Source organism: Synchiropus splendidus, chromosome 3 (genome assembly GCF_027744825.2).
Source record: "Synchiropus splendidus isolate RoL2022-P1 chromosome 3, RoL_Sspl_1.0, whole genome shotgun sequence".
NCBI lineage: Eukaryota > Metazoa > Chordata > Actinopteri > Syngnathiformes > Callionymidae > Synchiropus > Synchiropus splendidus.
Genome location: NC_071336.1, coordinates 28,924,537 through 28,938,544, shown reverse-complemented (window position 1 = coordinate 28,938,544; position 14,008 = coordinate 28,924,537). Strand labels below are relative to the sequence as shown.

At 42.7% G+C, this 14,008-nt stretch overlaps 2 protein-coding genes across 3 annotated transcripts; both read left to right on the top strand.

Annotated features, from left to right (window-relative positions):
• The first annotated feature begins 15 nt into the window (after positions 1-15).
• On the top strand, positions 16-4,994 carry cops5 (COP9 signalosome subunit 5). The gene is made up of 8 exons (XM_053859813.1): positions 16-291; positions 1,135-1,369; positions 1,730-1,858; positions 2,198-2,263; positions 2,338-2,423; positions 3,092-3,203; positions 3,746-3,894; positions 4,804-4,994. The coding sequence occupies exons 1-8, from the start codon at positions 155-157 to the stop codon at positions 4,892-4,894; spliced, it is 1,005 nt and encodes a 334-aa protein (XP_053715788.1). The 5' UTR covers positions 16-154; the 3' UTR covers positions 4,895-4,994.
• A 1,556-nt stretch (positions 4,995-6,550) lies between these two features.
• ppp1r42 (protein phosphatase 1, regulatory subunit 42) lies at positions 6,551-13,766 on the top strand. Of its 2 annotated transcripts, none has more exons than XM_053860219.1 (9): positions 6,551-6,732; positions 7,661-7,791; positions 7,875-8,041; positions 8,109-8,247; positions 8,926-9,042; positions 11,987-12,104; positions 12,178-12,306; positions 12,976-13,066; positions 13,288-13,766. In XM_053860219.1, exons 2-9 carry the CDS (start codon positions 7,678-7,680, stop codon positions 13,361-13,363), a joined length of 951 nt encoding a protein of 316 aa, XP_053716194.1. In that variant the 5' UTR covers positions 6,551-6,732; positions 7,661-7,677; the 3' UTR covers positions 13,364-13,766. The 2 variants fall into 2 exon arrangements, with proteins under 2 accessions (XP_053716194.1, XP_053716193.1); XM_053860218.1 differs by having other exon boundaries at positions 7,658-7,791; positions 13,288-13,765.
• The last annotated feature ends 242 nt before the right edge of the window (positions 13,767-14,008 follow it).

The window sequence follows — 14,008 nt, the reverse complement described above, 5'->3', positions numbered from 1 at the left end:
AGCTCCGTCAGTAGGTGGCGGTGTGGCTTCAGCTTGACGCTGACGCTGTATTAAAAGCGAGCGAAGAAGAGGCTGTCAGCGGAAGACAACATTTTTAGCTCTTGGCAGTAGATAAAAACGTGATTTTATCCATTAATATCCGTCCCAGCCGACCATGGCGGGCAGCAGCACCGCGCAGAAGACATGGGAGCTCACCAACAGCATGCAGGAGGTCCAGAGCGTGGATGAAATTTACAAGTACGACAAAAAGCAACAACAAGAAATCCTCGCTGCGAAGCCGTGGACAAAGGAGTGAGTACAGAACTTCGTATGCGATGTTTTTAAGGTCTCGTTTGCAGGTCATGTCGGTTTATTAATGTACCATTGGCTTATATGCGTTTTTTTACAATATGGATACCGCAATATTCGTCAGAAATAAAACTGCAACTCTATTCGAAATGTATATTTATCAGATTACCGTTATTTCACATTACGAACGTCAGTAGTGGCTTAAGAATTATGGGTGAAAAATATCGTCTTAAGCCGCAAAGCGTTCACGATTTTTCTTCTTCTGAGAAGAAGCGGAGTCCTGCAGCCGAATAGCGCCCCCTTGCTCATCGTTCAGTTACTGAATATGATATATTCATATCATATATTGCTCGTCGGTATCACAGTGACATTGAAGGCAGACATTAAATGTTCATGAAAGCTGTGCAAGAATCCTTCCTTTTAATTGTTTTCGAATTGTTCAAAACGTGTGAAAAGCAATCTTTTTATAATAGATCGTCTAAAGCTTTGCTTTGAATTTGAATCTTTATTGAAACAACACCTTTGCTACTATTGAACATGTTAATCCTTCATAATAAAGAAATAATTTTGGCACAATGTCTGTATGCTGTTCCAAAAAGCCCTCTATAAACACCTTTATTGCTTGTAAATAAGTGTTCAATACATTATAAATGATGCCGTTGCACTTATGTGTTTATCTTGTTTGCCATTATGTTTTTTCCCCATCTGTTATTTCTGTCAAATCACGTCTTGATTCAGTGTGTTATATTGCCGTGCAGTAGGTGGCACTATTGATCTATAGTGAGTGAAGTATGTTAGGCCTGAGAAGTATATACAGTAATGTGTAGTTGTTTTTTTCCATTTTAGCCACCACTATTTCAAGTATTGCAAGATCTCAGCCCTGGCTCTGTTGAAGATGGTGATGCATGCTCGGTCTGGTGGGAACTTGGAGGTGATGGGCCTGATGTTAGGCAAGGTGGATGGAGAGACAATGATGATCATGGACAGTTTTGCGTTGCCGGTGGAGGGAACAGAGACCAGAGTGAACGCTCAGGCTGCAGCCTACGAATACATGGCAGCCTACATTGAAAACGCCAAACAGGTCAGCTTAATTTAACAATATATTTGAGGATTTTTTTTGTTTTTATTTTACTTCAATCTCAATATATTTTCTTTATGTTGCGAAGCATTTGCTTTATTTCTTGTGAACCAGTATTATCCACTACTTTGAATTAAAATGGAAATGCTGTGTGAATGTGTGTAATTGTATTTTTTTGTTCTTGGTTAATGATGTTCACACAAAGAATGCACACGCCCACACACTCACAGCTTTTAAAATGATTCAAACATGCAAGGCATAGCAATAGCATGACTGCTGTTATTAGAATATTTTTTGTGTGTTTTACATGTGGGGTTTTTTTTCTATGTAAATTTGTCTTGATCGCCCTTATGAATCCCTCAGGTGGGCCGACTAGAGAACGCCATCGGCTGGTACCACAGTCACCCAGGTTACGGATGCTGGCTGTCGGGAATCGATGTGAGCACACAGATGCTCAACCAGCAGTTTCAGGAGCCATTTGTTGCTGTTGTGGTGAGGTTTTAATCTATTCTAATTTAACATTTCAGAACTGAGAAATGGAACAATCCAGACCTAAGACAGCCCACCTTATGTGTTGGTGGCATTGACTTGCGATGTTAATTTTTCCATGTTGCCAATGTGTCCGTAGAATCATTAACTGTTTATACTTAATTTGGAATCCTTAAATGCTGCAGGCCGTGTGTTATTAATCTTGTATTTTGGGCTCAGTGACAGCAACATTAGACTCGCCCCCCAGGGGTCCCTTTGAGTGGTAACCAGGGGAGTTTGCAGGGTCGAGGTTATGATGAGTGTGAACCTGACTCTGGTTCCTTCCTCCACTGTACCTTTCAGATCGACCCGACCCGGACTATCTCTGCAGGGAAGGTCAACCTGGGCGCCTTCCGCACCTACCCAAAAGTAGGATTCTGCTGAGTCGTGTCAGCTGGTGATTAATTTGCTTTAAGATTACAACATTTCTTTTGAATATTTAGGGTTATAAACCGCCCGATGAAGGGCCCTCGGAGTACCAGACCATCCCTCTGAACAAGATTGAAGACTTTGGCGTTCACTGCAAACAGTAAGTGCTCATGTTACTTTTAAACAACCCTGCGATCTCACCCTGCTCTCAAATTTGCATCTTTTTTTGATGAGGCCTGTTGATATGTCTAAGGTCAGGATTGAAAGTCAGATTATTGATGTTGTCCTTTCTCCTAATATTCTAAATATCAGGACCCGTTTTATATAGGATTTGGTGCCTCCATCTATGGCCTGTTTAAGCAATATTTTTCTTTTTCAAACACAGTTTCTGGGACAAAGATAGTTTAACAGATTTACTGGCGTAGCGTGGCGTCTAATTCAGCGAGGCTAAGACTCAGTCCTCCCCCTGCGTTGTTGAGCATGGCGTCGTATGTTATGAAATTAATGTCTTTATAAAAGAAGTGTTCTGTTTCCACTTTATTTATTTATTCATTTGCAAGAACCCGTCAAGTCAATGTGGTTAGTTGACTCTGTCATTATGGTTTTATTTATCATTCAGCCTCAGTTATGTGTTGCTCTGACCTTATTTGTCTCATGCTCACTGGATTTTAATTCCTGTAAAAAGAAAGGTTGAGGTCTTGGGGCGTCAAGTAAGTCTGTAATAATGGTGATTTATCAGTAAACCTGCCCTTCCTCTGTGTTGTTTATGTTATATATTTAAGACTTATTGTCCTCTTAAGACGTCGTTTTCATTCTTCTGTTTTTCAGGTACTATGCTTTGGAGGTGACTTATTTTAAGTCCTCCCTGGACAGAAAGCTTCTGGAGCTGCTTTGGAATAAATACTGGGTCAATACTTTGAGTTCGTCGAGCCTGTTAACGGTGAGTGTGTCGTAGTAAAAGAAAATGCTGATGTCCTTTGATGTTTTAATGGTTAAATACCAACCTCAGAGACAGCCAACTCCAGCAAGTTCCCCGTGTGTTGGCTTCAGTCAAAGGAAAGATGCAGCGCGTCGCTCGTGTGATTTGTCACGGCGGACGCCGTCGCTTGCTGCGGCCGAGGTCTGACTGAACAGCTCAAACACACATCAGGCTTATCCAAACAGTTGGGTCTGTGGCACCCGGGAGGAAGATGAATTGACTAGATGTCAGGAAAAGGCTGCTTCACGGATGATGGCCTTTGTCAGTTGCTACACTGTCACCCCACTCAGGGGCCCCGTGTCATTGTGTTTTAATTACCTTCTCCCCTAAAAACACGACCTCACCTTAAACAAACGTTTCACTGACGGCTTTTCATTCACAAGCAGACTTGGAGAGTCTCCCTGGAGTCGGACCCTCAGACTTGTTACCGTGCTGCAGAAAAGACGGCCTTTTGTTGGGAAATTGTCCATGAACTGTTTGCTCTATGTTTGTCGCACCATCAGAACTCGGACTACACCACAGGTCAGGTGTTTGACCTGTCGGAGAAGCTGGAGCAGTCGGAGGCCCAGCTGGGACGAGGCAGCTTCATGTTGGGCCTGGACACACATGACAGGAAGTCGGAGGACAAACTGGCCAAAGCAACCCGAGACAGGTGAGACTCCGTCGCCTGTTTTCGCCTGTCTGTTGCAGTGCACGCAGTTTAAATACCTGCAGAGTGGGATTCTTTATCAATAGAACTAATAATCATTTGAATTAAAAAAAAAAAAAAAACTTAAAAAAAGGGAACTGCATGTAGTCAGACGCACTTGCAATTCACTTCCAAATTGTACATGTAGAGATTTGTTTGTGACAGTGTTTTACCGGTTCATGAGGTCTTATGAAGAGCTAACCCTTTTTTCTTCCCACAGTTCAATGACTTATATTTAAGTGTTTAGATTTTTCTATCAGTATAAAATGGCGTATTCTGCTTTTGGCAATTAATCCAGACATTGGTGGCAAATGAATTCTTTAAATTAAATTAGAATCGATACAGTTTAACTTAGTAACCACTGCTGATGTGATGTATCATACACACAATGATACAGTTTTACTCGTGTAAAAATGTGTTAGTAATAAGAATGAAAATTCCTTTCAGAATGCTTCAGAATGAGAGAAGCAAATTTCATCAATAAATGCTTACATAACACAAAACATTGTAACCAAATTGTGGTCAGATTTACTGCTTAGATTTACTGAAGTGTTTCTTTACTCCTTCAAACTCTGTAGTAGCAGACGATATGTGTCATTTCTGTACCTGCAAGAAAGGTTTTCTCCATACGTTACAATGTAGAAAATGAAAGTCCGAGTTGTTACACGTATCATGAATAAAATGGATAGTGTTCATTCCATTTATGATGAAATATAACTTTATGATAAAACGTGACTGTGTCCTTGCTGATGACTCGGCCCACTACTGTCTTTCCTAGACTTCATCTGTCTTATTCCTCAAAGCAAGTTGGTTGTATAGTTTGGTTTTCAATGTGTGTGATTCTGACTCTGCCGCCTCTCTGACTCACTGTAGCTGCAAGACGACCATCGAGGCGATTCATGGCCTGATGTCTCAGGTCATCAAGGACAAACTCTTCAATCAAATCAACACCTCTGCCAATTGAAGCAGAGCCTCAGTTGTGTTTTCTGCGCGTGTGTGTATGGCACTTTGACCGGCTTCCATTTTCTTTTGTCTGAGTCTCTCATTGGAAAAATAATAAAATCTAATGGGAAATAAGCATTGAACGTGTCTTTCTCCGGCCTGGAGTGAGTGGTGAGGTTTACCAGCCGGACGCAGCCCGTCGCCGTGGCGATCCGTCACTCTTGCTAACGTGTCGCGGCGTTACATAATGGAACAACAAACTAAAGCCTCTGCACAGACTCACCAAGAGTGAGGGACGTGTGTGGGAAGCGCCGGCGAGGCACGGTTTAGCTCTCGGGGGTCACTTTGATGCAGCGCAGAAACAGAAGCTCCACACACTGGACTCCATTCATGGCGTGCGTCTGCACTGCGTCCAGACGGACACTCGCCGAGTCGGAGGGACGCTCTGGCCCTGGCTCTGTGTCAAGGCCTTTCGTCATGATAACGTAAAAGCTGCAAGTATATTTTTGATGTCACACAAGAGAATCCTCGCCGGGCTTTGACAACAGCTGCTTTAACTCAAGTTCAACAAAATCTGGCAACGTAATGATTTTTTTTTTTTTTTTACAGACCATTATTTCAACTATGTCAAACTGAACTGGCTGGAAGAAGAGATGCACTAGAATTACCCCGATTTAAATTTGAACAATTAAAAGCGTGTTATATTTAAATGATATCGCAGTGAAGAGAAAGTATTGGAGGTATGCACATTTCAGTGGCTCTCAGCGAATATTTGAAGATCTAGCATTCAGCCAAGCGTGTTGAACTCATTGGAAATGTAAATATTGTGATTATCCCCAGATGTACATTTGTATGCATGACTAAAGTAGAATATGTTAATCAGGTCAAATAGTGGGCAGCCAAACTGTTTCTGCCGTGTGTTTTGACTGTGAGGCTTACTGGGGGTTCTTTAGCCAGAGATGGGGTGAAAATGAATGACAAGATCCCCAGGTTTATATCACATTCCCAGTCGTGAGAAATGCAATACAGCCCTGACCATAACAGAAAATGCTCCAGGGTGTCGTCCATGATGATAGTGAGGACCGAATAACTATATCATTCAAGGATCCATGGGATTCAGGTTGAATAACAGCAGTCCCATCTGTGTGATTCAGTCACCGGTGTGAGATATCTGGGTCGTTCTACGGCCTCCCGTACATGTGCTGCAGCATAAGTGGAGGAAAGGCCTTGGCAGACAGGAAAGTGAGATTTGACATCATCTAGATGAAGCAGGCAAGGGTCACTGAGAGGGGAAGCTTTGGGGCCGTGATGGTCCGCAGAACACAGCCGGTGTTCCAGGGAACTTATCGATCTGTTGCTGCAACTGCGAATCCACAGCAAATGGAAACCTCATCCTGACACTTTCTTCTAATGCACTTCTAGCGTTTCATTCTTCACGGACGAGAATTTTGCTTTCATTATTTCAACAAGTTGAAATTCAATATTGAATGAGTCTCAAAAAGACCACCTGTCACATAGAAATGAACAAATCCTTTTCTTTATGTGGCTTTTATCCTCATATTAAAGTCGACATCTAATGGTTTCAAGACCATTTACGAACACGTATGCGCGTATATTACGTGATAAAAACATTAAAAGTATCTACATCTAGAGTGTCGTCGTTTTAATAAAAGGTCGAACTAACTGCACGCGCTTTTTCAATCGCTCGCGTTTGACTGACGTCCAAATCATTACGTCACCGCAGTTGGTGGCTTCCATGGTAACGGCTAAGTTCCACCGGGCTAGTTCACCTGCCTAAGTTCGGTTGCAGATACAGTTGTATCCGGGTATTTTGGTGGCATCGGTGAACGGACAGTTCAGGTGAGTACTTTAAAAAAAATCTTTCTTAATCTTTTTTCTGTTTTTAAAACGTAGCATCGACGTGTAGTTTTGCTTTGCGAATTTGTTGATTTGTTTTGTCCATCTCAGCCACCGTATGTTACAGCTAGCTGCAGTTAGCTGTAGGAATCGGCAAAACGGCGAGTCAAGTTTCGAAGTACATTCAATATTTGCGTTTAACATTTGCTCATTCCAGCATAGTTGTATCAAACATCTTATTCAAGTTTGAATTATGCCTCTTCTTATTTTTATTATATCCAACTGAAGAAGGGAAAATGGATGTCAAATTTTAAAATGGGATTTGTTGTGAATTTGTTTATACATGAATTTAGATTGACACTACCACTAACTAAGTGGTTTAATAGCAGCAGTCCTGGTTTTGTTTTGTTTCCTTGTTTTGTTTCAGTCCAGACAGTGAAATTCTCAGATAGTAAGGATATATTTGAAAAGGCATACAACACTCAGCATATGAACTATGTTTTTAACCTGTTCATTTGAATGCATTTTCTGTATTTCACCCGTCTGCTCAGTGTTGGCCATGACACCACCACCTCTGTCACTGCTCCAGTTCTGTGTGCAGAAGCAGGATCTCTGAATCTTAACTCTGCGGCCCTTGACTTCTTCTGACAGCTTCTCCTTTCTTCACCAGTGTAGCATTTCTGACCTCAGGATCATTTGTTTCTACGATATTGTCCACACTGTTGTCCCAATCCGGTCCCGTTCACCCCACACCATGAAACAATAATAAACAGTACATTGGCTTGATGGTTCATTAATGTATCAAAGTTACAACATACTACTGAGGTATTTTTGCTTCCATGATTGTGAAGCCTCTCTATCCCACTATTTTTGGTCGAACAACATCAGACAGTGATGGCTTAATAATAATAAACGTGATCTTATGCAGCAGCTGGCCTTCCTTCCACCATGGTCCGCTTGACCCTGGAGCTCATTGCAAAAACCCAAAATAAGAAGAAAAGGGGCCTCAACCTTAAGACTCTCACTCACCTTCACTTCTCCAGCAAAAATATAGAGGAGATCGTAAGTCCGCTGCTGCATTACATGATTTCCTTTTGCGTGGAATGTTGCTCCAAATTCAAATATTATTCTGTTTACTTCCACAGGATGATTTCTCCGTGTGCAGAAACCTGACGGTTCTCTATCTGTACGACAACCACATCACACACATTCCCAACCTTGACTTTGCCACCAAACTCACTGAGCTGTACATGCAGAACAATTGCATCTGGTCCATCAGAGGCCTCTCTGCGCTGCACAGTCTCACCAAACTGTGAGTGAGTTCATGATAGTGAAGGCATGGTTCTGTTTGTAGGTAAGAGTCAATGTGTCCTCTCTAGGTATCTTGGTGGGAACCGCATTGCAGTGGTGGAAGGTTTGGAGCAGCTCACGGAGCTGAAGGAGCTGCGTGTGGAGAACCAGCGGCTGGCACCTGGGGAGAAGCTGCTCTTTGACCCCCCAACTCTGCACTCACTTGCTGTATGACCCATTTCTTTCCTTGCTAGGACGACGCACTGTTTTCAGAGGACGGCATTATCGTGTGGAGCCTGTATATCCTCCTCAGTGACCAGGGCTGTGATGCATTGTGATCCTGTGTTGAGGTTTGGTCAATAGACTGGGCCTTTTCATAGGATCCTCAGAGAGCACCATTATAAATATGCCTGTTATGGCCAAAGAGCTTATAGACGTTCTGCCTTGTTTAAGTGCTCATCTATCTGGTTATAATGTTGTATATCTGAAGTTTACATCCAAGATTCTCATAAGGACGATGTGCACTGGGTATCATGGCTTTTGCTCTTTAAAATAAAATAAAGTATGTTTACACAGTTTTTTCCTTCCAACTGTTAGAGGGGTTTTTATCAGTTCCAATTTTATTTTGTTGTGTTAACACAAGCAACATTCTTTATTTTATGATGAGCAAAAGCCAAGACACCAGTTCGTCTTTAATAAAATTGCCCTTAAATTGTGGGTTGTATCCTTCCATTTTTTCCAGATATTTCTGACCTTTTACACTGAAGCCCTTCCATGAGTCGGCTCTTTGTTATTTTCAATGCTCTCATGTTATTACTTTGAGATTGTCTGAGACATTTTGAGTCTCCAGCATAATACACGCTCTTCATTCAGCCAAATATTAATGACATGAATCTCTGTCGGCAGGAGTCGCTCTGCATTCTGAACATCAGTAAGAACAACATCGATCAAGTCCGAGATCTGGCAGTGCTGAAGGAGCTGCAGCATTTTTCAGCCTCTGATAACCAACTGCACAACATGAAGGTGAGTGGGCTGTGGCGCGCACTGTACAGAGAGATTGAACGACAGCATGTTGATGTTGCGTTGTCTCTCTGTGACTTATGAGGGATGGTCCACTCAGCTTCAGTCTGGTTGTTGTGAGGTTCCGTCTGTCGCTCCGGTCCTTCATTGTGGCTGATTTTACTCTGTCAAGTCGTAAATTCAACGTTAGAGTGATGTTGTTGTCTTGATAAATGTCACTCTAAATGACTGCTGAAAGTGAATAACCCTGTGAACTAGGGATGGGCGATATACCGCCAAACACAATGTCCACGATAACAATTCTGCATCTCACGATAAATTCGATAAACACACGCTTCACTCGCTGCATTGGACCTGCACACGTGACCATGATGAGACCATGATGGTGCCGCGCTCTCCAGCTCCGCAGTGTTTGACAGCCGACACCGGCGTGTGACAGTTGTGGAGAGTGTGGTGGACTTTGGTTCACGATCATAGTTTTAAACTTATTTTTAATAAAGGGAACCTTTAATAATGACACTGGTCGACTCTGAGTCCCCGGATCCCTCTTTATTTTATTAGATGGAGTGGTCCTAATTGGTTCTCTGACGTGGCGGTCTGCCATGGTTCACATCAACACATGCAAGTCTCCCGCTGTGCTGACGCCTCGGCGAAACACCGTGGTGAAAATAGTCGGATATTGGACATCCAGTATTGGTCCTCTTCCACGTCCACATTAGGGTTCACTGATCACGGACACACTCTGACAGGCAGCACTAATGCTACGAGCCGGCATCAGTTAGGGACCATCAACAAATTCTAAAGTGGTCAAAGTATTAGTGAAATCATCAAACATGCCGATGAAAGACAACCACTTGTGAAAAGAAGGGAGAATTGTGAAAAGATGTTTCTTCACACTAAACTGACAGTTTGTTTAAAGATTTGGAGAATAGAATATGACTAAATGATCATTTATTCACATGATTTCTAACGTTTCTTCAATAGCATCTAGGAAATGTGTCCAGACGGGTCCATAGTTCAAGTCAACTGTTCAGAGACATGAGACACAGCAGACAGACGGCTCAATTTAACCCCTAAATAAAGCTGGCAGAGCAGTCTGTCAGACACCAGCGGCTTCTACCAGAGACGTGAAACATTGAATTTCTCATCTCTACACTTAACTGTTATATTTAAACATAAACAAATAATGATGTTGGAGACAAACTCCACTAATAGGTTTCATCATAAAACTGTTTCAAGAGGAGAGACTGTAGTGTCCAACACATGGAATAGAATGAAAATGTATTTATCGTGATAATTATTGTTATCGCTGAAATGACAACATTTATCATGATAACCTTTTTTGTGCATATATATTGCCCGATATTAGTCACTGAACATTTGCCAGCAACACCCCTCAGTATTAGCCGGGCGGTTCTATCATGAGCATGGCTGCACAGCTTGGTCAGTGAGGTGTGAGATGATTCCATGTAAATTCTAGACGCGGCTGTAGGTTCCCTCCCTTCCAGTCGCTCTGACTGAGAATTATTCAACAAATCAGCGAGCGGGTCTCGGGAGAGTTCCGCTGCTGACAGCTTTAAACAAGCACATTTTTCTCTCTCTCCCTATGCTGGGATTTACATCCTGTCTGAACTGGGATTATGTTAATCGGGGTTCAACAGGATCCACTTTTGAACTGCTGGCTTTGATAAGGAACTGGGCGCAGAGGTGACCAGTGACTTCCTTCTGAGCAGGTAGTGGCAGGTCACGTGTCATTTCTCGGAGCAGATATCTCCTTTAATTTATACAACCCGTCTGCTGCTATTGATTCTCTGAAGACAGCGCTCCGAAGGATCAATCCCTTCATCTGCACCGTTTGCTCACCATCCAGAGCAACACTATGGATTTTTTTTTAGAATAGATTATGACAGGCAGTCAGCCCGGGTGACAAATGGGCCGCTCCTTGGGAGGACGGCAGAAGAATCGAAGTCCTGGTCAAATGCAGGTTCATAACTGGCCCATCATTAGCACGGAGAGAGGCGGGCGGGCTCCCGAGTTTGGGCCCTTTGCTGTTCCCCGCGCCCCCACGTGGGGGGCAATTTGGCGCAGGGCTGCTCTTCAGCGAGGCCCTTCTGAGTGACGGCCGTGACACGATCATTTATCAAAGCCTGGGAGCGCGCCTCGCTCAGGGGTCCCTGCTGGACTGATTGCAGCACGGGCTCGAAAAGTGGAAGCGCTTTGGCCAAGACAGGAAGGCGATGAACAATCAGAGCGTGTCCAGAGAGTATTCATATTTCCCGGCCAGGATTAATGCGCCTTTAGATAAACATACAACTGGAGGAGCCGGTCTCCCGTCGTCCCCGGAGGATGGGCCTTGTTACACGACACCGGCGACGTTGTTTATGAAAATAGACTGATGTGTTGTTTATGGACTTTCCAGTGGCCCCTATGCTGCTTGTTACTACTATAGAGCCTCCGTAACAGTGTGTCCCTTAATAATAACAGTGTTTTCAGGAAACAGGAAACTGGATGATTTAGAGAATCGAGTAAATAAATGTAAAATTTATCCATGAATCATGTGGATACTGTGTGCAGGGAAAACATGCGTTTCATTTTCAGACAATTGACCTGAAGGAACAACACAGATACACATAAATGCAAGCAATATCACATATTAAATATATGCAACAGAATAAAAATATTATGGACAAGAAAGAATATGTGGAATTATGGATATCAAGCATCAAAATTGAGGGGGAAAATGCAACGTTATCAGTATGTTACGGGAAATAAGTATTATAAAATACATTTTAAGATTCTAATTAATATTCTGTTATAATATACTAATATTTTTATTTACAAATAATGTGGCGTGTGGGATCAAATACATGTGTCACGCAACTTTATTTGCCGTTATGATGTTTTCTCTTCTTATATGTTATGTAACAAGGTTTGCTTGCACTCTCAGGAGTTAGAGAGCGTCTGCAGCCGCTGGCCTCAGCTGCTACACATGGACTTACGTGGAAATCCAGTTTGTAAAACTCAGAAGTACAGAGATCGACTCATCACTTCCTGTCTCAGAATCCGTGAGTAGTTCTTCCCCCTGCAAGTCCTCTACATCCGCTACATGTTCTAATCCAGAGTCACCTGTCTCTGCAGAGGTTTTGGACGGGTGTGAAATCAATGAGACCAACAGACAGTTTCTTATTAATTGGAAGGCGGTAAAAGTTGAGAAGAAGAGGCGACACAAACTGAGGAACGGAGACGCTGGATCTGACCCCCTGAACTGTAAGGGTCATGTCGCTACTCAAAGTATTTGGCTCAAAAAGGTTTTATTTTCTATTTGAGAACTTCTAAATCATTGTTTCTATTGGAAAAAGTTCATATATGAGCGTCATTGAACACGTTTACCTTCCACCCGGGCACCTGGGTAAGACCCGGACAGCCAGGGAAACCAAACGATGACAGAGTGATGAAACAGCCGTGGTTGGTGCTGCAGCCTGACACTGAGAAAGCTTGAAATCCAGCTGGGGTTAGCTCTGGTTTGGAGCCAATGCTTTCAGTCTGGCGAGTGTCGGTTCTTGCTGTGACACTCTGGTTTCCTCCCACAGGTTAATTGATGACCTGGTTGTACAGTCCACATAGACAAATTATAACTTCAGAAATGAAACTGAAATGAAACACAGAAATTAGATTGAAGGTTTGGAAAATAAAGAGAGAATAGACATGTACAATATAAATAATAGTTAAAAATCAAGGGCTCACATGTGGCCCCACTTTTCACCACCCATGTGTGAATTGAGCTTCTGCTTCCGTCGTCATTTCTGCTGCTTCAGAAATGTCTCCAGAGGAAGTGCAGTCTCAGTGGTACACAAAGCCTTTTGTCAGGCTCAGTGGATCTGTTCACATTTAATCTCTCGTGTGTTTGTGGTTTTTGCTGCTTGGTTTACATTGTAGTCAGCTTCAACGTGGGTCAGGATCCACATCCTGGAGGCTCCTACAGCCACACTGACGCTGGGCCGCGAGCACTGCAGCCGGACTCTGTCAGGTAAGAGCTTCTGCTGATTTATTTTTTATATTCATCTAGATTTTATTATTTAATTTCTTGATGCATCATTTCATGCCAAATTATTTGTGTTCAGTCATTAAAATGTCTGTGATGTCTGTGACCCTGTTTGGTTGGAAAGTGAAAGTCAAATTAAATTTTATAATTTCAGTTCGAAAGTCCAATGTTTTTTTTAGTGATGGCACAATATTGTTGTCTTACAGGCTCCAACAGCTTCAGATTTCAGTGGACGGACGTGTGAATCCAGGCAGCGTCATAAATCCTCTGGAGCCATTTTGATGACACGTCAGTGGTTTTCCATGCAGCTATGAACAAAACACTATCGATACCCTCTGCAAATGCAGAGGCTGGAGCAGAGGTTAGAATTGGGATGGACTGAAACAAGGCCACTGTGAGAGGCATAGCGGAACCAAAAAACAAAGATTAAATTGACTCTTCAGTTGTGGTTTTGACATTGTTTTGAACCAATCATGAGACAGGAAATGGAATTCAAATCTATTTTATGATGCATTTTAAATCTGCAAACAAGTGAAGATAACCTTGAGCTTCAGGTGAAAATCTGATGCTGTAATAAAAAACAAAACTTGCTTGTAATCCGGATGTAATGCCTGTGTTTGAAGCGTCTGCCGACACGTGGCTGTGTAACCCGGGACAGACGTGGGGCTCATTTGGGTTACCAGCTTACTTAACCTTCCTCTACCTGGCCTTGTAGTGAGTGCCCTGGAGCAAGGCTTCCCCCAGTCCTCCTTACAAAAACAGCCGTTATTAAGAACAGTCGAGGATATCGCATTCTATGAATAATTCCTTTCATTAATTTGCCAGCCCTGAGAAGCAGAGTGATTAATTTGTGGGTCTCACAAGAATTTCCTCGTCGCCTGCCTGTTGATTGCAGTTCTGGGGTTTATTTATCAGTGGGTCCAATGG

Coding starts and splice junctions, on each gene's coding strand:
- cops5 (XM_053859813.1), top strand. CDS start 155: ATGGCGGGCAGCAGCACCGCGCAGAAGACATGGGAGCTCACCAACAGC. Junction 2,424..3,091: donor TTTGGCGTTCACTGCAAACA/GTAAGTGCTCAT, acceptor TCTGTTTTTCAG/GTACTATGCTTTGGAGGTGA. Junction 3,895..4,803: donor GCCAAAGCAACCCGAGACAG/GTGAGACTCCGT, acceptor GACTCACTGTAG/CTGCAAGACGACCATCGAGG.
- ppp1r42 (XM_053860219.1), top strand. CDS start 7,678: ATGGTCCGCTTGACCCTGGAGCTCATTGCAAAAACCCAAAATAAGAAG. Junction 8,248..8,925: donor CAACTCTGCACTCACTTGCT/GTATGACCCATT, acceptor CTCTGTCGGCAG/GAGTCGCTCTGCATTCTGAA. Junction 9,043..11,986: donor ACCAACTGCACAACATGAAG/GTGAGTGGGCTG, acceptor TTGCACTCTCAG/GAGTTAGAGAGCGTCTGCAG.